General features: G+C 47.9%; 1 protein-coding gene across 1 annotated transcript in view; it reads right to left on the reverse strand.

Annotated features, from left to right (window-relative positions):
• The window catches only part of GK5 (glycerol kinase 5), an 88,779-nt gene that overhangs the window by 17,807 nt on the left and 46,704 nt on the right, over window positions 1–24,268 (reverse strand). Inside the window, exons 11-12 of the mRNA XM_024211040.3 lie at window positions 12,238–12,342; window positions 4,559–4,653 (exon numbers count right to left, since the gene is read on the reverse strand). Of these exons, the coding sequence (XP_024066808.2) occupies window positions 4,559–4,653; window positions 12,238–12,342 (200 nt within the window). The remainder of the gene's footprint in view (window positions 1–4,558; window positions 4,654–12,237; window positions 12,343–24,268) is intronic.

Below are 24,268 nucleotides of genomic sequence, written 5' to 3' on the forward strand. Positions count from 1 at the left end.
AGGATTTAAGTGGTTCCAAGTGGTAACAGGCAGAACAAAGTAAGTCACTAAGCAAAATAAAATAAAATGCGCAAATCTATGTCTAATCAAGCTAAATACAGATAATCTCACCCCCAGAGATGCTTCAGTAAGTTTTTCTCAGACTGGACACCTTCCAGGCCTGGGCACAATTCTTTCCCCTGGTACAGCTCTTGTTCCAGCTCAGGTGATAGCTAGGAGATTCTTCATGATGGCTCCTCTCTCCCTTTGTTCTCTTCCACCCCTTTATATATCTTTTGCATAAGGCGGGAACCCTTTGTCCCTCTGGGTTTCCACGCCCCCTCACTGGAAAAGCACCAGGTTAAAGATGGATTCCAGTTCAGGTGACATGATCACATGTCACCGCAAGACTTCATTGCCCACTTGCCAGCACACACATATATAGGAAGACTAACAGGTAAACACAGCCATCTGCAGACAATGGTTCTGGTTAATGGGAGTCATCAAGATTCCAAACCATCATTAATGGCCTACATTTTACATAATTACAATAGGCCCTCAGAGTTATGTTTTATATTTCTAGTTTTAGATACAAGAGTGGTACATTTCTACAAATAGGATGATCACACTCAGTAGATTATGAGCTTTGTAATGATACCTTACAAGAGACCTTTTGCACGAAGCATATCCCAGTTGCATTATATTCACTTATCAAATCTTTATAAAACTATCCCAGTTACATTATATTCACTTATTATCATGTTTTTATAAAACCATATAGACTGCACAACGTCACACCCCTTTCTTTGCCTTTTCCCATTAGTGCTTTAGAGATGGGGATGCTTTTTAAAAAATAGACTGTGGGAATAATAGTGTGTGGCAGACTGGCATATACCTGTCAAAACTAAGTACTGTACTTTTGGATCTAATGTAGAAAAGTGGCAAAACCGTCACAAGATACCATGTAACTTAAACTAACAACCAAAACTTATACTAGATAGTTGGGGGAAATTGGGAAAAGAGGTAGTTTTTGGCAGAGCGAAGCGAGGTTCTATGCTCAACTTGATGACATTTCTCTTTGGATGCAACATGACAACTTTTGAATGCCACATCCAATCTATCCCAAAATGTCAGAGAATGTTCTAAGCATCAATGGTTGGAACCCTACTGGTTGTGATGGAAACTGGAAAACTGCAAGGGAAAAATGGGAGACACACAGAGCTCCTTGCATCCAGTTTGCAGAGCTGGCAGCTTCAAATGCCTCTATAAAACTGTCCAAAGATCAAAGAACCAGTTGATGGCAGCCATTAGCACCTTCCAGCCTAGCAATACCCAACTTCAACAACCATCACGTATCCATCAAATTCTCTCTAGAACACTCCCAACACCAACATCAACTTCCTGGACACCATGATCAGCCACAACAATAGAATGTTACCGACAACTACAGTAACTCCTCACTTAAAGTCGTCCCACTTAACGTTGTTTCGTTGCTGATCAATTAGGGAGCATACTCATTTAAAGTTGTGCAATGCTCCACTCTTACATTGTTTGGCCGCCTGCTTTCTCCACAGCTGGCAGCCTCCCTACTGCCCCCTCCCCCGCAGTGCCTCCCGCCCGCTGGCAGACTCTGAGGATCAGCGCCTTCCCCCTCCTCCCCCTGCCTCCTGCCGGCAGCAATCAGCTGGCTTGCGGCGTTTTGGAGGCAGGAGGGAGGGGCGAGGACTCGGCACGCAGGCTCCCCCTCCCTCTTGCCTCCTGCAATCAGCCGGCTTGCGGCATTCGGGAGGCAGGGGAGAGAGGGGGGAGGTGCGCTGAGTCCTCGCTCCTCCCCCTTCCCTCCTGCCCAGTGCAATCAGCTGGCTTGCCGCTTTCGGGAGGCAGGGGAGGGAGGGGGAGCCTGCACGCCGAGTCCTCGCTGTTCCCCCCTCTCCCCTGCCTCCCGAACGCGGCAAGCCAGCTGATTGCCCCGGGCAGAAGGGAGGCGGGAGGAGCGAGGACTCTGCGCGCCTCCCCCCTCCCTCCCCAACTCGGCAATCAGCTGGCTTGCGGTGTTTAGAAGGGTGGGGGGAGGAGCCAGGATGCAGTGAGCGAAGTAAAGGGGGAGGAGATGGGAGGGAGAAGAGGCAGTCAAGGGTGGAGGTTTGGGGGAAGGAGTGGAGTGGGCGGGCTGAAGGTTGAACCCCCCGCCTCTGGTGCTTGCAGAGTAGGGGAAGCTGCCCTGGAACCTAACTCCCCCATTTACATTAATTCTTATGGGGAAATTTGATTCGCTTAACATCGTTTCACTTAATGTTGTAGTTATGTTCCTGAAAAATGCGTCTTTAAGTGAGGAGTTACTGTATATAGAAGAAACCCATGGATCGCCACACTTACCTTCACAGATCCAATAACCATCCCAGACATATCAAGAAATCAGTTATCTATAGCCACACACTCAGATACCACAGAATATGCTCCAAGGATAAAGCCCAAGATACACACTTTACCAAAAAAGAACATTCCACCAGAGAAGCGGATTGCATCATGGAATGGGCCACCCAAATACCCGGAGAGATACTGCTTCAATAAAGAAAAAAAATCCCACCTACTGCAAACCACTACTTGTCACCTACCACTCCACATTGGAACCCATATAGGATATCATAAAACAATTACAACCCATACTCGAAAGGGACCACATCTCAAAAGAAATCTTTCCTAAACTCCCTCTTCTGGCCTTCAAACAACCCCCCCAGCCTCGCCAAGCTCATCATCAGAAACAAACTCCCCATTGACCAGGACACACCAATACAAAGTGGCACCAGGTCCTGCCAGAACAACAGATGCAAAACATACAGACTTATTTCCACTGCTACAATGATCAATACCCTTCACAACATACCTTTCAAGATCCACGGTCCTACACATGCCTATCACAACATGTGGTGTACCCCATCTTGTACATCAAATGCCCCAACAACTGTCTGTTTTCACCCACATGATCACTACTCTCAAATGAACTCATACACAGATACCCACCCTATCACCAGTGGATGAACATTTTACACAAAGTGGTCACTCTGTATCTGACCTATCAGTCCTCATCCTCAAAATGATAACATCTTCAAAAGATGAGCCTGAACTTAAATCCATAATTCTGCTCGACACTAAAAACCATGGATTTAACTGAGACACTGCTTTTACACCCTGCAGCCTACTACCCCCTCCTTGGCCCCAGGACTGCAGCGGTGTTAATTGCCCACTTAAAATTAAGTGGTCTCCTACAACATGTGCGACCCCTTTTGCGTAACCATCTGTCCCACCTTGCATTTAGCTTGAACACTCTGGTTACCTTCCCCAGACCTGATGAAGAGCTCTGTGAAGCTTGAAAGCTTGTCCTTTCCACCGACAGAAGTTGGTTCAATAAAAGATATTATCTCACCCATCTTGTTACTCTCATATCCTGGGACAAACACGGCTATGGCATTATTGCAAATAACCCCTCACTACAGCTCTGCCCATCCTCCCAATGCAATTTAAAATGCTGACACCCTCCAAACAAACAAACAAACAAACAAACAAACAAAAATAAGAATTGAGAGTGGGAAAGAGGACGTGGGAGGGCATACAGAGCCTCTGGCCTGGAGGGAGTAACACACACAGCTCTTGGTATGAATGAGGATGTAGAGACCTTGGCATGTAAGGAAAGGGAGAATGGGGGGGGGGGGGCACACAGAACCCCTAAGGGGGGAGATATACAGAGCACCTTGCAGGAGGAGAAGAATGTGGACAATGGTATGAGGGGACAGGAGCATGGAAGGAGAATGGAGGACCCTGGTATAGGGGAGAATACACAAAGCCTCTGGCATGAGGAAAGGGGGAGTTGCAAGGAATACCTGAAATACAGGAAAAGAAGAGGGTGGTGCAAAGGGAGCTTGTGGGAGAAACAGCAGAATGCTAAAAGCCCCTGGTGTGTGCAGTGAGCTCAGCCTGCGAAGCAACCCTCTAGTATATTTTAGCAAGATTGAGTTGTGCATACTGAGAACTACAAGAAAATAGAAATCTACAGTTTTAAAAATTAAATCCATATGCCACATAGTTGGTTAAACAGTCATTAGTGCTACGTTTTAAGGCCCCAATTCAGGAAAGCATCCTTATTCAGGGAAGTTCTTAAGCATGTAATTAATGCTTTCTTGAAATGTAGCTGTGAAAAGAAATGGCATAAAACCAATTTGAGTCCAGCTCAGTTCTTTGGAAGAATAAGCTGGTGGTCAAGGCACTGGACTGAGATGCAAGATATCTGGGTTCAGTTCTTGTGACACTGGGCAAATCACTTAATCTGTCTGTACCTCAGTTCCCCATCTGTAAAATGGGAATAATATTTCCCTACCTCACGTGGTTTTTTTTGAGGATACATTCATTAATGTTTTTAGATGGTCAGATACCACAGAGGCCCTCAGATACCACCGTGATGGGCATGGAACAAGAACCTGAATAGAACAGAATAGATACCATGATAATGGGCAAATTTACAGATATTAATGTTTAAGCAGGACACAAAAAATCATTTGTGTCATATTAAGGATGATATTTTTACCTGCAAACCACTAAAAGATGGAACAAAACAAACTCCTTCAGAATCAACCACACCTCGTGCCATTCTTGCTGTCTCATCTACACTGGTGAAAAGATCTGTAGGGGTGCACACAAAAAAGTCAACTGACTACATTATTTACTTAGACTTTTCTTAATAAATTATTACAGTCAAGATTCCTAAATTGTCCACCTAGCACATATTAAGAAAACAAAATTTTTCTGAATTTCAATTCCATCATCCCCATGAAAGAGAACTATCCAGTATCAAGAAACCAAATCCACAACCATCCTCAAATATCCCTACCACTCTAGAGCCCACTCACTCTCAAAATCTTGTATCGAGGATAATTCCTTCTAGTCAGGGAAATATGTATGGGACTTGTGGAAGCTAATAATGCTACTCTAAGTAAGCTGGAGATGATGTTGAGAAACATAAAAGGATGTCTTCCCCCATAAGCTGTAACTGCCAGCCAAGATCCAACAAGACTACAGGCCAGATCCTTGGCACCCTGTTCTAGCTACACTGTGGTGCTTAGACAGGGCATGTTTACACTTACCTCCAGAGCGATCGATCCAGCGGGGATCAATTTATCGTGTCTAGTGAAGACGCAATAAATCGACTGTCGAGCACTCTCCCATCGACTCCGGTACTCCACCGGAGCGAGAGTGTAGGCGGAGTCAACAGGTCGACTGCTGACGCTCCCCCAACGCAGTGAAGACACTGCAATAAGTAGCTCTAAGTATGTTGACTTCAGCTACGCTATTTTCGTAGCTGAAGTTGCATAATGTAGACCGACTTAGCTCGTCCCCCCCCCCCCCCGCCCCCAGTGTAGACTAGGCCACAGTGCCAGGCAATCAGAAAGAAGCCTTAACCGGACAGCTGGGGATTCCATTGGTGGGAGGGAATTATTAAGTGGCCTTGCGGCTTCACCCATTCCAAATCACCCAGCACAGATGACATCATGGGAAGAAGGGCATGGCTGGGGTGCCCTGTGAATTGATAATTCCCAGTTGGGATAATAGTCCTTAGGGCTGCATCAAGTTACAAAAGAGACTAAACAGATGGAGTGGAAATGTGGCTTAGAACCCCTTCCCTCTTCTCCTTGCTCCCCGAACCTCAGGTCCCATACCAAGCACAGCTTGGCTAAGAACTGAGGATCTGGCCCTACAATCAGGAACTGAACAGAAGCCTCTTCTATGGTAGTACAGATTACTAACCATTAGGCTATTTGGAAGTCTATGGGGATGTCTACAGTAGATGTGGTTGATGTCCACACTACCCTCTTCTGTCCTCACCAGGAGTGCTTCCATTGAGTTAAGAGGGACAGTGTGGGGGGCTGAGAGTCCCGGTGTTAGGGCAGCAGCCGGGCCCTGGAGGAGCCTCCAGGCAGCAGCCAGGATCCCCGGGGGGAGTTGGATGGTTGCAGCCTAGCTGGGAGCAGGGAGCCCAGGGGCAGTCAGGCTCTAGCTGGTGCCCGTCCCCCCACCTGCCCCGATGACAGCCTGGCTTTCTTGTCAATTTCACGGCTCCATGCTGGAGAAAAAACGGTTACCTACCTTTTCGTAACTGTTGTTCTTTGAGATGTGTTGTTCACATCCATTCCACATTAGGAACTTCTCCCTTAGCGGCACCCATCGGGGCCCCCGCCTGAGTGGCGCCAGTGCACCGTGCACATATACCCCTGCTGGCCCGGCACCCTCCAGTTCCTTCTTGCCGGCGACTCCGACAGAGGGGTAGGAGGGCGGGTGGTGGAATGGATGTGAACAACACATCTCGAAGAACAACAGTTACGAAAAGGTAGGTAACCGTTTTTTCTTCTTCGAGTGCTTGTTCACGTCCATTCCACATTAGGTGAATTACAAGCTTACCTTTGGAGGAGGGTAGGAGTCACAGAACAATTGATTGGAGGACCGCCCCACCAACTGCTGCATCCTCTCGGGCCTGCTGGTTGACCGCGTAGTGGGTAATGAAGGTATGCACCGATGACCAGGTGGCTGCTCTGCAGATCTCCTGGATCGGGACCTGTGCCAGGAAAGCCGCTGAAGCTGCTTGCGCCCTGGTCAAGTGGGCCGTGACTGCCGGGGCCGGAACACCTGCGAGGTCATAACACGCCTGAATGCAGTCTGTAATCCAGGAGGAGATTGGCTGCGCCGACACTGGGAGGCCTCTCATCCTCTCAGCCCCGGCCACGAACAGCTGCGTGGATTTTCGAAAGGGCTTGGTGCGCTCCAAGTAGAATGCCAACACTTGATGGACATCCAGGGTGTACAGGCTGTGGTGACTCGGGTCCGAATGGAGTTTGGGAAAAAACACCGGCAGAAAAATGTCCTGGCCTAGATGGAATTGTGAGACCACCTTTGGGAGGAACTTGGGGTGCGGACGGAGCTGCACCTTGTCTTTATGAGACACTGTATATGGTGGCTCCGAGGTGAGTGCCCTCATCTCAGATACCCTTCTGAGCGAGGTGATGGCTACCAGGAATGCCACCTTCCAGGAAAGATGGAGGAGGGAGCAGGTAGCGAGGGGCTCGAACAGGGGCCCCATGAGCTTAGAAAGGACTAAGTTGAGATTTCATGGAGGGACAGGGGGCGTGAGTAAGGGAACACCCTCTCCAGTCCTTTAAGGAACCGCCCCACCATTGGTTGGGAGAACACCAAGCCCCCTGAACCCCGGGTGGAAGGCGGAGATGGCCACCAGAGGCACTCTGATCGAGGACGGGGCCAGCCCCTGCCGCTTGAGGTGCAGTAGGTACTCTAGAGTGGTCGGCACCGGAACCTGGCGTGGCTGAACCTGTTGGGGCCCACACCAGTACGAGAACCTCTTCCACTTGGCCAGGTAAGTCGCCCTGGTAGAGGGCTTCCTACTACCAAGTAGAACCTGCTGCAGGGGAAGGGAGCACTGGCTCTCCAAAGCATTCAGCCACAGAGCTTCCATGCCGTCAGATGTAGTGATTGCAGGTCAGGGTGGAGGAGTCGCCCTCCGTCCTGCGTGATGAGGTCCCAGTGTAGGGACAGGGTTACCGGGGCGTCCACCGACAGCTCCAGGAGCGTGGTGAACTAGTGCTGGCGGGGCCAGGCCAGGACGATAAGGATGACTGCCGCCCTGTCCCTGCGCACCTTGAGCAGGACCTTGTGCACCAGAGGAAGCGGGGGAAAGGCGTATTTCAATTCCCCTCCCCACGTGATCGCGAATGCGTCTGCTATTGAGCCCGGGCTGCGGCCCTGGAACGAGCAGAACTGCGGGCATTGGGCGTTGCCTCTGGTGGCAAATAAGTCTACCCAGGGAAACCCCCACTTGTGGAAGAGCGAAAACACGTCTGCCCTGAGCGTCCACTCATGCATGCGGTACAACCTGCTGAGGTGGTCCGCCAGTTCGTTCCCCACCCCCGGGAGATATGACGCCTCAAGGTGAATGGCGTGGGCTATGCAAAAGTTCCAAAGGAGGAGAGCCTCGTGGCAGAGCGGCGAGGAACGGGCTCCGCCCTGCTTGTTTATATAAAACATGGCGGTCGTGTTGTCTGTCAGAACTGTCACACTGTGACCACTCAAAGTGGCGTGCAAGGTCTGGCAGGCTAAACAAACCGCCCTGAGCTCCTTCACATTGATATGGAGCGACGGCTCTGCTCCCGACCACAAGCCCCGAGTCCTGAGGTCCCCTAGGTGAGCACCCCATCCGAGGTCTGACGCATCCATCACAAGCATCAGGTCCGGCTATTGTGCGGCAAAGTGGATGCCGTCGTAAACCACAGTCTGGGACCGCCACCACCACAAGGAGTCTAGCACGTCCCCCGGGGCTGTCACTACCAAGTCCAGGGAGTCCCTGCGTGGGCCGTATACACGGGCGAGCCAAGCCTGCAGCGTTCGGAGTTTCAGTCTGGCGTGCTTGACCACATGTGTGCATGCTGCCATGTGGCCCAGCAGCCTCAGGCAGCATCTGGCCGTTATAGTGGGAAACTGGCACAGGGAGTTCACTGCTTGCTGGATGGCCAGGAATCGTGATACTGGAAGGCTCACCTTTGCCTGTACCGCAGCTAGGACAGCCCCTATGAATTCCACTCTCTGCGTTGGAATGAGCGTGGACTTGGGGATGTTGACCAGGAGCCCCAGTGTGCCGAATAGTCTCAAGGCCACCTGCACGTGGGACCGAACCTCCTCTTCGGACCGGCCCGCCAGGAGCCAGTTGTCGAGGTACGGGTAAACTTGAATCCTCTGCCTCTGTAAGAAGGCCGCCACTACTGCCATGCATTTTGTGAACACCTTTGGGGCCGCAGCTAGGCCAAACGGGAGAACCGTGAACTGGTAATGTTCCTGGTTTACGGTGAAACGCAGGAATCGGCGATGCGCTGGGTGGATGGCGATATGAAAGTATGCGTCTTTCATGTCGAGAGCAGCGTACCAGTCCCCCGGATCCAGGGAAGGGATGATGGAGCCCAGAGAGACCATGCAGTACCGGGTCTTGACCAGGAACTTGTTGAGCCTGCGCTGGTCTAGAATGGGTTGAAGGCCTCCTTTGGCCTTGGGAATGAAGAAGTATCGGGAGTAGAACCCTTTCCCCCTTAGGTCTTTCGGTACCATCTCTACCGCCCCCGCCTCTAGGAGAGTGCGAACCTCCTTTTCCAGGAGGTGCTTGTGAGAGGGGTCCCTGAAGAGGGACGGGGAAGGGGGTTGAGGGGTAGGCAGGGAGGAGAACTGCAGCACGTATCCACCTCGCACCGTGTGTAACACCCAACGGTCTGACGGAATGCCGGACCATGCACGGGAGAAACGGGACATGCGGTTCAGGAAACAAGGGGACAGATCCGGTGATTGGTCTGGTATGCTGTCCTCAGGCACACCTTCAAAAGCCTGGTTTAGGGCCCGGCTGGGACTTATGTTGGCCTTGGCTCTGGCCCGGCCTATTGGAGCTATGGTAGTGACACTGAGGAGGAGGCTGCGGCTTGAAGGGCTTCCTTTGAGCCGCCAGGGTGTGCATACCCAGTGACTTGAGTGTAGCCCTCGAGTCCTTGAGGCTATGTAGCTTTGCGTCCGTCTGGTCCGAAAAGAGCCCGGACCCTTCGAAGGGGAGGTCCTGGAATGAGTACTGGACCTCAGGCGGCAGACCTGACTCCTGAAGCCACGCCGAGCGTCACATGACCACACCAGATGCGATTGTCCTGGCCGCCGCATCCAAGGACGCCTGGAGAGAGGTCTTCGCTACGACCTTGCCTTCGTCTACCAGCACCGTGAACTCCTGTTGGGAACCCTGCGGGAGTTTGTCCTTAAACGTCCCCACTGCCACCCAGGAGTTGAAGTTATGCCTGTTGAGGATGGCCTGTTGATTAGCAATCCTCAACTGGAGGCCCCCTGAGGAATACACCTTCCTGCCAAACGGGTCCAGGCACTTCGCTTCCTTGGCCTTAGGGGCCTGGGACTGCTGCCCATGGCGCTCTTTCTCGTTTACTGCCGAGACTACCAGGGAACATGGGCTTGGGTGGCAAAACAAGAAGTCGTACCCCTTTGATGGGGCAAAGTACTTGCACTCCACATCCTTGGCTGTTGGAGCGCTGGAGGCCGGGGTCTGCCATACAGTCGTATAGTTTGACTGTATGGTCTTAATGAGCGGAAGCGCAATTCTGAATGGACCTTCTGGACTCAGAATGTCCACCATGGGGTCCTCCTGCTCAACCGTCTCCTCGGCCTCTAACCCCAAGTTATGAGCAACCTTACGCAGCAGCTCTTGGTGGACTCTGTGGTCTGTTGGCGGAGGCCCTGATACCGCTGTGCCTGCCACCACTTCATCCAGAGATGACGAGGAGGTCAGCAGCTGCTCGGCTTCCTCCTGCTGGTCCCCTTGGTCCCCCTCCCCCGAGGGAGGGGCTTCCGGCTCGGGCCGGGGCAGCTGACCTTGGGGCGGTACTGGACTCGGTGCCGGTTTCTCCAGTCTCTCGCTCGGCGAAAGTACAGGTGGTCTGGACACTGTAGCTTCCCATATGGAGGAGTGTCGGTGCGGGGACCAGGACTGGTGCAACGAGTAGCTGGCTCTGGAGGGAGCCCCCTGCCGCTGATGGTAGGCCCAAGGGGTCCAGAAGGGTCAGTGTCCTGGCGGTCCCCACTGGGGTTGCCACCCAGCCTGGTGTTCTCTGTTGTCCGGTGCCGGGAACTGTATTGGCCCGAGTTGGCGCCGGACTCCGGCGACACCGAAAGCGAAGGCCACGGTGGTGCCGTGGATCTGCGCCGGCGGGAGGTCGACGAGCAGCTTCTTGCCGATTGGGAACAGGACCGGTACCACTGCTCACAGGACCGGTATCGGTGCTCCCGAGACCTGGACCGGTGACTTCTGGAAGCCTTCGGTGATGACCAGCTAGCCTTCTCCTGTGCCAGTCTCTGGGGGGTGCCGGAGAGCATCGGATCCCTTGCACTAAACCTGTGCGCTGACTCGCCTCCAGTACCGAGACTTCCCTCTGCATCGGGGTAACTGAGAGTCCACAGACTCGAAGCTCGACCGGGACCAACGCCAGGACCGATGCCGGGACGGTGTCCTCCAACAGCGCACCATTGCCGGCTTTCCCCTCGATGGCACCCCAGGCCTGGGTGCCGGAGGCTTCTGCCTGGCCGAGAGGGGGCTCACCGCCGACAACCCGATGAGGTCCTTCGCCGCCTCAAAGGTGTCAAGCATGGAGGGCTGATCTATTACTCACTTGAGCCCGTTGTCCTCACTAAGTTCCCTTAGGGCTGGACTCAGTGTGACTTGTGGTGCCGGTGCCACCGGTGCCGGCACAACGTCCATCACGCTCTTCCCGGTGCCCGGGCCCTTAAACGGTCCCGGTCTCCTTTGTGGGGAACGTCCGCGCCCTTCCTTTGGTTTAGCCTTGGGCTGCACCGGGGAGGATGAGCGGTGCCGGGGCCTACTTTGCTCTGAGGCCGACGGCTTGCGGTGCTTATCCGGCACCGGGTCTCTTGATGACTCCGGGGCCCTCTGCACCGAGGAGGCTAGAGCCGGCGTCGGGCGCTCCAGGCCCGATGGCTGCAGCGCGGCCTCCATCAACAACTGCTTCAAATGAAAGTCTCTCTCTTTCTTTGTTCTAGGCTTAAACGCTTTGCAAATCTTACACCTTTCTGTTTGGTGTGCTTCCCCCAGGCAATGTAGGCAGGAGTCGTGGGGGTCACTAACCGGCATAGGCTTGCGGCACGTGGCGCAAGCCTTAAACCTGTGGGCCTGCGGCATGCCCCGTGGCCCGGGGCGGGTACTGGAGTCTCCAAGCACCTAATCTATTAAGTGTCCACAACAAGGGAATGCTAACGAATTGATAGCAGCTAAATACTCTAAAGCTAAGGGACTGCTTCTTGTACAAACGCAAGAGGTTGTTCCAACGCCGCCATGGACGGTAAGAAGGAACTGGAGGGGGTCGGGCCAGCAGGGATATATATGCACGGCACAGTGGTGCCACTCAGGTGGGGGCCCCGCCGGCCCGACGAGTGTCGCTAAGGGAAAAGTTTCCGACGCTCGTGCACACGGCGCGCGCACACGTAATGTGGAATGGATGTGAACGAGCACTCGAAGAAGAAACTAGATTACTTATCTATTAAAGAGAACAAATGGAAGCTTAATACTGTGAACAGGAGCCAGCTAGAGGACCCTATAAAGAAGCACCTTACAGGGCTAATTGTTTTATAGCATTATACAATTGAAAAGCCACTTACCTAACTCTTTAGCCCATTTTATGGTAGAGCCAGCGTCTGATGTGTCGCCTTCAGCTAAGAAGACCACCTCTTTCCCAATCTTCCAACCAATCAGTGGATACAGACCTTAAAATTTTGCACATGCATGCACAAAAGAAAAGTAGTGAAGTCCACAAATTGCTTCCAGAGAGATTAAATAAAACACAACTAACGAAAAATCCTCAAATTGTAGTTGCAACTTTTGTTCACTTCCTTTACAAAATTCAACTTAAATGTCAGTACTACAGCTTGAACATTTTGTGGGGCCTTAGAAGAAAATATTCCACAAAAAATTCATGGCAAAAGTAAACCAGAAATGAACAATAGTTTATTTTTAATAAAGGAGAAATGCAATTCAACCTATAATCAATTTAGAATCACTATATCTAATTACCAAAAAAAAAGGCACTAAAGAATAAAAAATAACTACTAAAAATAGTTATTTTGAGAGCTTCATGAAGCAGTTTAGGATTTTAAAAAATTCAGATCCTTATTAGAAACAATAAGTCGTCTTAAAGCTGTTAAATTCTACAATTTAAAATATACACATACACTGTTAAAGCTATTTAACATATACGCATGCTTTTCTTTAATTACAGAAGTTACTTTAACACAATGGTTTGCTAAAGGGATCTGAATATTCTGAATCCTAATATATAAATCAGGAGGCTTGAGCCTCCAAGTGGGAAATATACTGAGATACTGAAACATAAAACAGCAGTCCCAACTGAGAAAAAACAAACAAACAGTCTCATTCGCTGAAGGTACTCAAATAGTGACAAAAAGTATTCCTGAAAATTCATTTTTCAATCTATGATTCTATGTAAGAGAAAGAGTTTCATAATTTGGCCTCCCTGTGCCCACAATGGCTCTCGCAAGCCACCTGTGGCACTGTACTGTGATTTGCCTTACACAAAACAATACAAATCCCATTTTAAAATATGTGTAAGTGTATAAAACAAACAGCATGTATTTATGCACATATGACATGATAATTCAGTCTGTGTTGGAGTTCATTTCCAGCTAAGGAGTGATTCAGGAAAGATAGATCATTCTATGAAAAGGACACAGTTGTGCTAATAACAGCTCAAAAAGAACAAAGAAAATGCAGAAATACAAGGGCAAATATGACATGGGTTTACATCAGTTCATTTGAAACTATAATGTGTTTCCAAGTGATGCCTGATGAAAGTATGAAGCCTTCAAAGCTGTTGTGACATTTGGAAACTAATCATACATGAATGAAGATAAACCTGAACATTTTTTTCAGAAAAAGCTTAAAGCCTTGAAAAAACATTAACAAGTCTTGATTACTTAAACTGGTAATGTCAACACAAATGCCTCTCATTTGATAGCTATACAAACTGTGCAGAGTATAATGCACAAACCATTACATAGACTCTCATTTTTTCCTTTCCAAGAGACATGGTTTCAAATGTTAAAGGTCTTCAAGCAATCACCAAACTGCAAACAGTGACTTTGTCAAACTACACTGTTTCACACTTTATTAGTGATACAACTGAGGATGTCAGAGAGCAGCTGCTTTCAAAATTGAGGGAATGTGTCTACTTAACAACTCACCTGGTGTCTCTGGTATTGCATAGCTTTTACTCTATGAGGTGGCTGAGTGACTGTTCAATTGAAAAAGACTCACTCTTTTGTAAAGCTGTGCCAGAACACACATCAGATGAAGTATTTGAGACAACTCAGGGGACAGTCAAAGATTTGCACATGGAGTGGGAATTATTACAAATCACTTTTATAGCGGACAGGGGGCTGCAGACTGGGGAATTTGAGAGGGAGTTTGACAGAGGGAGGCCTACGATGGTTAGGAAGACCCCCAACACCTGTGCCAGCACTGCTTCTGTCTCCTCCACCTGTGCCTGTAGCCAGAGCGCCTGAGCATGTATGCTTCTACCCAGATCCTGGTGTGGTTTTGCAGAGACTGTAATTTGCAATTCCCACTTACTGACATCCAGGCTGAGGGGGACCATCCAATGTGAGAGGTGCCTGCTGGTGAAATCTCTCAGGCAGCAGGTGGCGGAGCTACAAGAGGAGGTGGCTAGGTTGAGGAGCATCCAAATCCACGAGCAATTCCTGGACAGTGTCCATGTGGAGACAGCTGAGGTAGCTGTCCCAGTACACAGGACTGCTGACACACCACTGGTGGAGGAGGAGATGGCTCAGGGTGGACACTGGCAGCTGGTTACTTCTGGCAGCAGGCAGTGCACCACCCCTGCTCTGAACCCTCCTGCCGTGGTAATAGGTAACCGTTATGCTCTTCTTGATACAGTAGAAGAGGAGAAGCCTTGTACCCCTAAGGCTGGCAGGTCTGCTTTCACCACTGCGAATAGGAAACGTAGGGTAGTGGTGGTCGGAGACTCTCTTCTGAGGGGGACGGAGGCGCCCATCTGTCGCCCTGACATTTTATCTCGGGAGGTATGCTGCCTGCCGGGGGGCCCGTATCCGAGACGTTACGGAGGCATTGTCGAGGATTATCCAGCCCTCTGACTACTACCCCATGCTACTTATCCATGTGGGCACAAATGATACTGCGAGATGTGACACTGAGCGGATCAAGAGGGACTACAGAGCTCTGGGAGTACAGGTGAAGGAGTTTGGAGCACAGGTGGTATTCTCTTCGATTCTTCCTGTCAAAGGTAGGGGCCCGGGCAGAGACAGGTGCATCGTGGAGGTGAATGCCTGGCTGCGAAGATGGTGTCGCCAGGAGGGCTTTGGCTTCCTCGACCACGGGATGCTATTCCAGGAAGGACTGCTAGGCAGAGATGGCGTTCACCTTTCGAGGAGAGGAAAGACCCTATTTGGACACAGACTGGCTAACCTAGTGAGGAGGGCTTTAAACAAGATTCAACAGGGACAGGTGAGCAAAGCCCACAGGTAAGTGGGGAACATGGAGACCTGGGAAATGGGTCGGAAATAGGAGGGAGCGTGGGCTATAATGGCAGAGAGAAAGGAGAGTCAGGGCAAAACTGGGAGGCAAGATCAAATCAGTATCTTAGATGCCTATATACAAATGCGAGAAGTATGGGTAATAAGCAGGAAGAACTCGAAGTGCTAATAAATAAATACAACTATGACATTGTTGGCATCACCGAAACTTGGTGGGATAATAAACATGATTGGAATGTTGGTGTGGATGGGTACAACTTGCTCAGGAAGGATAGACAGGGGAAAAAGAGAGGAGGTGTTACCTTATATATTAAAAATGTACACACTTGGACTGAGGTGGAGATGGACATAGGAGACGGAAGTGTTGAGAGTCTCTGGGTTAGGCTAAAAGGGGTAAAAAACAAGGGTGATGTCATGCTAGGAGTCTACTACAGGCCACCTAACCAGGTGGAAGAGGTGGATGAGGCTTTTTTTAAACAACTAACAAAATCATCCAAAGCCCAAGATTTGGTGGTGATGGGGGACTTCAACTATCCAGATATATGTTAGGAAAATAACACAGTGAGGCACAGACTATCCAATAAGTTCTTGGACTGCATTGCAGACAACTTTTTATTTCAGAAGGTTGAAAAAGCTACTGGGGGAAGCTGTTCTAGACTTGATTTTAACAAATAGGGAGGAACTCATTGAGAATTTGAAAGTAGAAGGCAGCTTGGGTGAAAGTGATCATGAAATCATAGAGTTCACAATTCTAAGGAAGGGTAGAAGGGAGTACAGCAAAATAGAGACAATGGATTTCAGGAAGGCTGATTTTGGTAAGCTCAGAGAGCGGATAGGTAAGGTCCCATGGGAATCAAGACTGAGGGGGAAAACAACTGAGGAGAGTTGGCAGTTTTTCAAAGGGACACTATTAAGGGCCCAAAAGCAAGCTATTCGGCTGGGTAGGAAAGATAGAAAATGTGGCAAAAGACCACCTTAGCTTAACCACGAGATCTTGCATGATCTAAAAAATAAAAAGGAGTCATATAAAAAATGGAAACTAGGACAGATTACAAAGGATGAATATAGGCAAACAACACAGGAATGCAGGTGCAAGATTAGAAAGGCAAAGGCACAAAATGCGCTCAAACTAGCTACAGGAATAAAGGGAAACAAGACGACTTTTTATCAATACATTAGAAGCAAGAGGAAGACCAAGGACAGGGTAGGCCCACTGCTCAGTGAGAAGGGGGAAACAGTAACAGGAAACTTGGAAATGGCAGAGATGCTTAATGACTTCTTTGTTTCGGTCTTCACCGAGAAGTCTGAAGGAATGCCTAACATAGTGAATGCTAATGGGAAGGGGATAGGTTTAGAAGATAAAATAAAAAAAGAACAAGTTAAAAATCACTTAGAAAAGTTAGATGCCTGCAAGTCACCAGGCTGATAAAATGCATCCTAGAATACTCAAGGAGCTAATAGAGGAGGTATCTGAGCCTCTAGCTATTATCTTTGGAAAATCATGGGAGACAGGAGAGATTCCAGAAGACTGGAAAAGGGCAAATATAGTGCCCATCTATAAAAAGGGAAATAAAAACAACCCAGGAAACTACAGACCAATTAGTTTAACTTCTATGCCAGGGAAGATAATAGAGCAAGTAATTAAGGAAATCATCTGCAAACACTTGGAAGGTAGTAAGGTGATAGGGAATAGCCAGCATGGATTTGTAAAGAACAAATCATGTCAAACCAATCTGATAGCTTTCTTTGATAGGATAACGAGTCTTGTGGATAAGGGAGAACAGGTGGATGTGGTATACCTAGACTTTAGTAAGGCATTTGATATGGTCTCGCATGATATTCTTATCAATAAACTAGGCAAATACAACTTAGATAGGGCTACTATAAGGTGGGTGCATAACTGGCTGGATAACCGTACTCAGAGAGTAGTTACTAATGGTTCCCAATCCTGCTGGAAAGGTATAACAAGTGGGGTCCCGCAGGGATCTGTTTTGGGACCGGCTCTGTTCAATATCTTCATCAACGACTTAGATATTGGCATAGAAAGTACGCTTATTAAGTTTGCAGATGATACCAAACTGGGAGGGATTGCAACTGCTTTGGAGGATAGGGTCATAATTCAAAATGATCTGGACGAATTTGAGAAATGGTCTGAGATAAACAGGATGAAGTTTAACAAAGACAAATACAAAGTGCTCCATTTAGGAAGGAACAATCAGTTTCACACATACAGAATGGGAAGAGACTGTCTAGGAAGGAGTACAGCAGAAAGGGATCTAGGGGTTATACTGGACCACAAGCTAAATATGAGTCAACAGTGTGATGCTGTTGCAAAAAAAGCAAACATGATTCTGGGATGCATTAACAGGTGTGTTGTGAGCAAGACACGAAAAGTCATTCTTCCGCTCTACTCTGCGCTGGTTAGGCTTCAACTGGAGTATTGTGTCCAGTTCTGGGCACCGCATTTCAAGAAAGATGTGGAGAAATTGGAGAGGGTCCAGAGAAGAGCAACAAGAATGATTAAAGGTCTTGAGAACATGAACTATGAAGGAAGGCTGAAAGAATTGGGTTTGTTTAGTTTGGAAAAGAGAAGACTGAGAGGGGACATGATAGCAGTTTTCAGGTATCTAAAAGGGTGTCATAAGGAGGAGGGAGAAAACTTGTTCACCTTAGCCTCTAAGGATAGAACAAGAAGCAATGGGTTTAAACTGCAGCAAGGGAGGTTTAGGTTGGACATTAGGAAAAAGTTCCTAACTGTCAGGGTGGTTAAACACTGGAATAAATTGCCTAGGGAGGTTGTGGAATCTCCATCTCTGGAGATATTTAAGAGTAGGTTAGATAAATGTCTATCAGGGATGGTCTAGACAGTATTTGGTCCTGCCATGAGGGCAGGGGACTGGACTCGATGACCTCTCAAGGTCCCTTCCAGTCCTAGAATCTATGAATCTGAATTATAATCTGCACAAAAGCAGCCAATCCAACAACAAGTGACAACTGCATCCTGATCACACAAATCCAAAACTCTGCACCTAATGATTTCACTATTTCACATATAGCCAAGCTCCTGCTGTTAAGAAGGTGTCTGAAAATCTTCATCAGATCTTTCATGAAGCTGTTAAGTAGTGAACGTCATCAATGATCATCCAGTGAATTTTCTACTTTTTGCATTCCTCCTGTAATGACATGCTTCTTTCACCAGAAACTATTTCACACTGAAGTGAGGCAATTCTCAGGAAATAAAGCACCACTCAGCTTTTCAAATTAAGATCAGGGGTTCAGAATTATCGACAATCTCCCCTTGCTGATGGATTCAGTAATTCATGGCAGATAGCAAACAACATATTTTGCTGACATTTCTGGATGCTTAGTTGAGCTGAACAATTCCTCTCTGGGGACAGAATATGAATGTTCCGTCCATGCACAGTATAAACAAAGTAGAAGCATTCATCAAAATATTTGGAAACTGGTCTTCCTGAATACAAAGGGGAAACTTGGGAGTCACTATTTTTTGTTTCAGACTTCATCAAGAGAAGGGACTAGCAGGTTGAGAACCACCAGAAACTCATAAATCAGCATCTGAGATATTAATTTCAAACCCAGTTTAGGAAATATTTCTTGATGACTCACAACAGGGATCATCAATCCCTCCATCCAATATGCTGTGGACTCAGCACTGCAAGTTAAACTGAGAGACCTCTTCTATAACAAGCCTCTGTAACTGACTTTCACTGAAGGAGGAATATACAAGCATTAGTTTAGAAACTTCATCAGTCTCATTTTCATCTTTTTATCTCTGCTAGTCAGGCTTCTCTTTGGTGGTTACAATAAAAATTAAGCACACTCAATCATCTTTGATCAGCAATGTCTTAGGCCTCTATTCCCCTAATTCAGCTTCTTTTGGAGGCAAGACTGACACATCTATAACTAAAATGAGAAGATTGATAAAGTCCAAAATTTTAACTTTTTGCTTTTAGTAACTGGTGCTATGGTTAATTTCACCGCTCTGTGGTTACTGTTAGCGGTGTTGGACAAGTGGACTGCAAAACATTTGTTGAGCTGGAAGGGGAAGCTTCAAAAATGTGGGGACCCTTATTCTGAGGTAGTATAACAAATCACTGCATATTTCTTTGGATGCAAAAGGATTAATACATGAAACAAGATTAAAACAGTAGGGTACAACATTTATTCTTAAACGGAAGGGTGAAGAATCTGATATATTTGGCCAATGGATTCCAAAACATTATCTTAAGATCTCACAGATTCAAGTACTCTATATCTCCAGATACTTATTTTACTCTCTCTCTCTCTCTCTCTCTCTCTATATATATATACACACACACACACACACACACACACACACACCCCATTAGTCATGTAGATTGTTCCTGAAAATATTTCTGTGAAGTTATTACTACATCTGCACTCCATATTCCATTCCATCCACTTGAACTGTTTCTTAGGAGATGGGAGTGAACGCATAAACAGACCAGCTTTACCTTCCACACTCTCCCTCTGTGCCAGTCGATACCTATGCTTTCTTCTTTAAAGTTTGATTATAAATTACATCCCATCACAATTAATCTGGAATTTTCAAAGGAGCTGAGGAAGTTAGGTGACAACTGCCTGTGGCTGGTTGCAGACTCAACACAACCCCTTGCGGCCAGATGTCACATTCTGGTAGCTGTGCCTTAGTTTCCCCCCCCCACTGTCCTTTGGCCTACTCTAGCCGTAACGGTGTCCTAGCCCACTGATCAGACAGAGTCCTGTCCTTTCTGGTGCCAGAGTCCTTTACCAAAGTCCTAAAGTAATGTATACAAAAAGCAAACCTGCAGCCCAGCTCGGCTCAGTTGGCAGCCACCTTAAAGCATGCATGCTTCCACTGCTTTAGGCTACTGTCCTTCTGTGCCTCAATCCACTCCACAATCCAGGGGCTGGCCCCATGTTCAGGGAAACTCCAAATTGGCCACCAACTCATCCCTGGAGAAGCTTGTTTCGTCTTCTTCTCTTTTCCTTCTCAGTTATCCTTCAGGCTGCTTCTCAGAGAGAGGGAATTCCCCAGCTCCTCTCCTCCGGGTTTCCTTCCACCAACTGGGCTCACTCATTGTTTTATGGAAACAAGCCCTCCTCTTCCCAAGCTGGACTTTATTTCTAATTAGTCTTGACCCACCCTTCAGGTGCAAGCAGGAAGGTTAACTGGCCTCTCTGGCCCATATTAACCCTTTCACAGCATGTGTGAGGTAAACAGCCCATGACACTCCTATTGAAATTCAACTAAAATTCAATGGAAGTTAGGCCCTTGCTCCCTCAGATGCCTTTGAAAATCCTACCTCAAATGTCATCTCCTTAGTATCAGTGATGTCAAATTTACTAGCTCATCAGATGTCCAGAGTGTATTCCAGGGTAGAGAAGATCTGATTTTTTAATTAAAGCCCCTCACATGTTCTGTACTGAAGAAATGGTTACTCACCCTATGAACTAACTGTGGTCCTTCGAGATGTGTCCCTAAGGGTGCTCAACTCTAAGTGTGCTTGTGCCCTCTTGCGCTTTTGATCGGAGATGTCTCATAGCAGTGTCCATTCAGACCACGCACACGTGTTACTCAGTCTCATGCCCCATGTCATTGCTATATAGCATTGTGCGTGATGGATAACTGTCCTGAGTTCCTTCTCTACTGCGAAGCCCCATAACAAGGAACTCCGAAGCAGAGGGGAAGGAGGGTTGGTAGTAGAATACAGTTACTGCACAGGGCAACAATTTCTTCTTCTTCTTCGAGTCCCTGTGGATGGTCCATTCTAGGTGACTATCAAGCAGCTCTCCTTTAAGGAGGAGGGGGCTTTGGAGTCTAGTTCAGTATGGCAGAAAGTACAGCTGAACCGAATACATTCTCAGAAGCAGAATCATGAATTATTGTATAGTGTTCAACGAATGCATGCATACAAGCACACGTTTCGGCTTTACATATTCCAGTGATAGGAATGTTCTTAAGAAATGCTGTTGAGGTAGAAATAAATCTTGTAGAGTGAGCTCGTATGTCAGCAGGTGCTTTGAGATTAGAGATTGCATCTCCTTTTGTTCTGTCTGTGATTGAGACAAAATCTGGAAGTCTTCCTGAAAGATTTAGTCCTATCAAGTAGAAGGCCAGGACTCCCCTGACATCAATCACATGGAACGCTTTTCCCTTATCCCAGTGAGGTTTAGGATGCAAGATGGGGAGGGGAATGGGCTGATTAATATGGAAATGAGAAGGTACTTTTGGCAAAAACTTGGGGTGTAGTCATAATATGACCTTTCCTCTGAAAAATATTGTGAATAGGAGGTATTGCCATAAGAGCTTCTGTTTCCCCCTTTCATCGAGCCAATGTGATGGCAACCAGAAATGCCATTTTCATCAATAAATGGAGGAGTGAGAAGGCAGCCATAGGTTCAAAGGTGGTCTTGTAAGGCATTTAAGAACCAAATTGAGGTCCCAAACTGGAATAGGGTGTTTAACAGGCAGAAAAAGTTGCCTAGGCCTTTGAGGAACCTCACCAATGTTGGTCAAATACAGAGTACCGTAGAACCTCAAAGATACAAACACCAGAGTTACGGACCGACCGGTCAACCGGACACCATGTGAAACCGGAAGTAACTAATAAGGCAGCATCAGAGACCAAAAAAAAGGCAAATACTGTAGTGTGCCTGTATTGCATCTTAAAGGTAGGCACATGTGGGCTGCCTGTCCCTACCCCAACCATATCCCTATCCCTACCCCCACCCCCACGCGTGGGGCACCCACTTACAGCTAGGAGTTGAAGACACTGAGATTTGCAGGCAAAGCTGTGAGCCCCACTGCCAGCCCAAGGCAGCTGGAGCAGGAGCAGCATTGGGGTCTGTGCTGAGTTCCTGTAAGCCTTGGGTGCTGTTTACATCCCGCCTCTCCCGGCCAGAGAGGGGAGGTGCTGTTTTCTCTCTCTCTCTCACACACACACACACACACACACACACGCTGCACACCCTCCCCCCCAGTCGGGGGTGGAAACAAGCTTGCCCTAAAAGAAGCTGCCTGCAAGGAAGCTGCCTAGCTGCCTCTGGAACCTGACCCAGAACGTGAACTGCTGGAGCCAGAGCTGTGTTTTATTCAGAGTTACGGACAACCTCCGTTCCTGAGGTGTCCGTAACTCTGAGGTTCTACTGTAACATTCTATTGGAGAATGTAAGATTGTGGTGGCTGCCTATTGAACTCTAATGGAACTCAGCGAAAACCCCAAGCTCTTTAGTTCTAGAACGTAGTCCAGTATGTCTGGCAGCGATGAACTTGCTGATGCAAAGCTCACACCAGCAGACAAATCTTGTGCATTTTTGTAAGTAAGTGCAGTGTGTAGACTGTTTTCTGCTCTTTTTACTTGCTACCAACAGGCCATTTCCATGCCCGTGAACCACTGACCAGCCATACTTTGAGGTGAAGGATTCTGAGACTGGGGTGAAGGATCTTCCCACTCTCCTGGGAGAGGAGATGGAGAGCGGTGGAGAATGATCAGTGAGAACACAGTCAGCTGCATCAGGTAAGGAAACCATGTTTGTCTGGGCCATGTCGGAACAATCAGAATAACTCTGGCCCTGTCCTTTTTTATTTTGAGTAGAACTTTGAATATCAGAGGAATTGGGGGGAATGCCTAGATAAGACCCAGTAACCACTGGAAGTTAAAGGCAACCCCAAGGAGCAGTGACACAGCCCTGCTCTGGGGCAAAAGTAGGTGCATTTCCTATTTATCACCAAAAGGTCTGAGGAGTGCTCCATTGTCAGAATATATGGTGAAGTATGGCGGAATCTATCGCCCACTCATGGTCTCGAGACAAGTGTCCGCTGAGTATGTCCATGATCACATTCTGAACCCCTGGATGGTAAGTTGCTGTGATGACAAACTGATTGCATATACTCCAATTCCAAAGTTTATAGCCTTGGCACAGAGGAAGGGTGATCTTGCTTCCCCTTGCTGGTTTATATAAAACATGTATGGCATGTTGTCCATAATGATCTTTGTGTTTGCCTCTGATTAGTGGCAGAAATTGGAAACAGGCTTATCTGACTGCTCTGAGTTCCAGGAGGTTGATGTGAAGAGTGGTTTCTCGAGGCCTCCACCAGCCCTGAGCTATGTGGGTGTCTAGATGAGCTCCCCATCCCAACAGGGAAGCATATATCGTTATGACAACCATTGTGGGAGGGCGGATGAAGGGGACGCCAGCACACATCTTCCACCAATTGAGAGATTCCTTTACAGAAATGGGTATGGAAAGCAGCATGTTTAAACTGCCTGGTGAATAAACTGTACTGAGTCACCCTTGAAGGCACTGCATGCACAGTCGTACATGATCTATAATAAAAGTGCCAGCTGCCATATAGCTGAAGACAGTTCCTGACCGGGGTTTGAGGGCTGAATTGAATCGTATTGACTAGACTAGATAGGGACATAAACCTGTGCATTGGGAGGAAGGTGCTCACTACTAGTGAGCTGAGATAAGCTCCTATGAATTCCAGCTTTTGCACAGGACTCAAGGTGGACTTCTGAATATTCGGTTGAAAGCCCAGCTTAAGGAAGAGCTCCAAGGCCTCGTATGTTGCCTGCAAAGTCACTTCCAACAAGTGTCCTTTCAGACACCAATCATCTAGGAAAGGGAACACTAGAATTCCATTCCTGTGATGGTACTTAGCTACTATCGACATGACGTTGAAAAGACAGTCGGGGGCAGATGATAGGCCAAAAGGGAGCACCCTGTACTGAAAATGGTCCTGGACTACTCTAAAGTTTGTAAGATGCGTGGATCGCAATGTGGAAATACATGTCTTGAAGGGTCGAGGACCGAGAACCAACCCCCTTGGTCCAGAGATGGGATTATCATTACAAGCGTCACCATCTTGAATTTTTGTGCATTCACAAAGGGGTTGAGTAGTCTTAAATCTAGGATGGGTCTCCAACTGCTGCTCTTTTTTGAAATTAGAAAATACCTAGAATAAAACCCTTTCCATCTGTGCTGTGTGGAGACTGGTTCTATAGCATCCAGGTGTAGAAGAGAATCTATTTCCTGTCATAGCAGATTCTCATGGGAGGGGTCCATGAAGAGAGAT

The sequence above is a fragment of the Terrapene carolina genome, unplaced genomic scaffold (genome assembly GCF_002925995.2).
Source record: "Terrapene carolina triunguis isolate 2854851 unplaced genomic scaffold, T_m_triunguis-2.0 Scaffold88, whole genome shotgun sequence".
Taxonomy (NCBI): domain Eukaryota; kingdom Metazoa; phylum Chordata; order Testudines; family Emydidae; genus Terrapene; species Terrapene triunguis.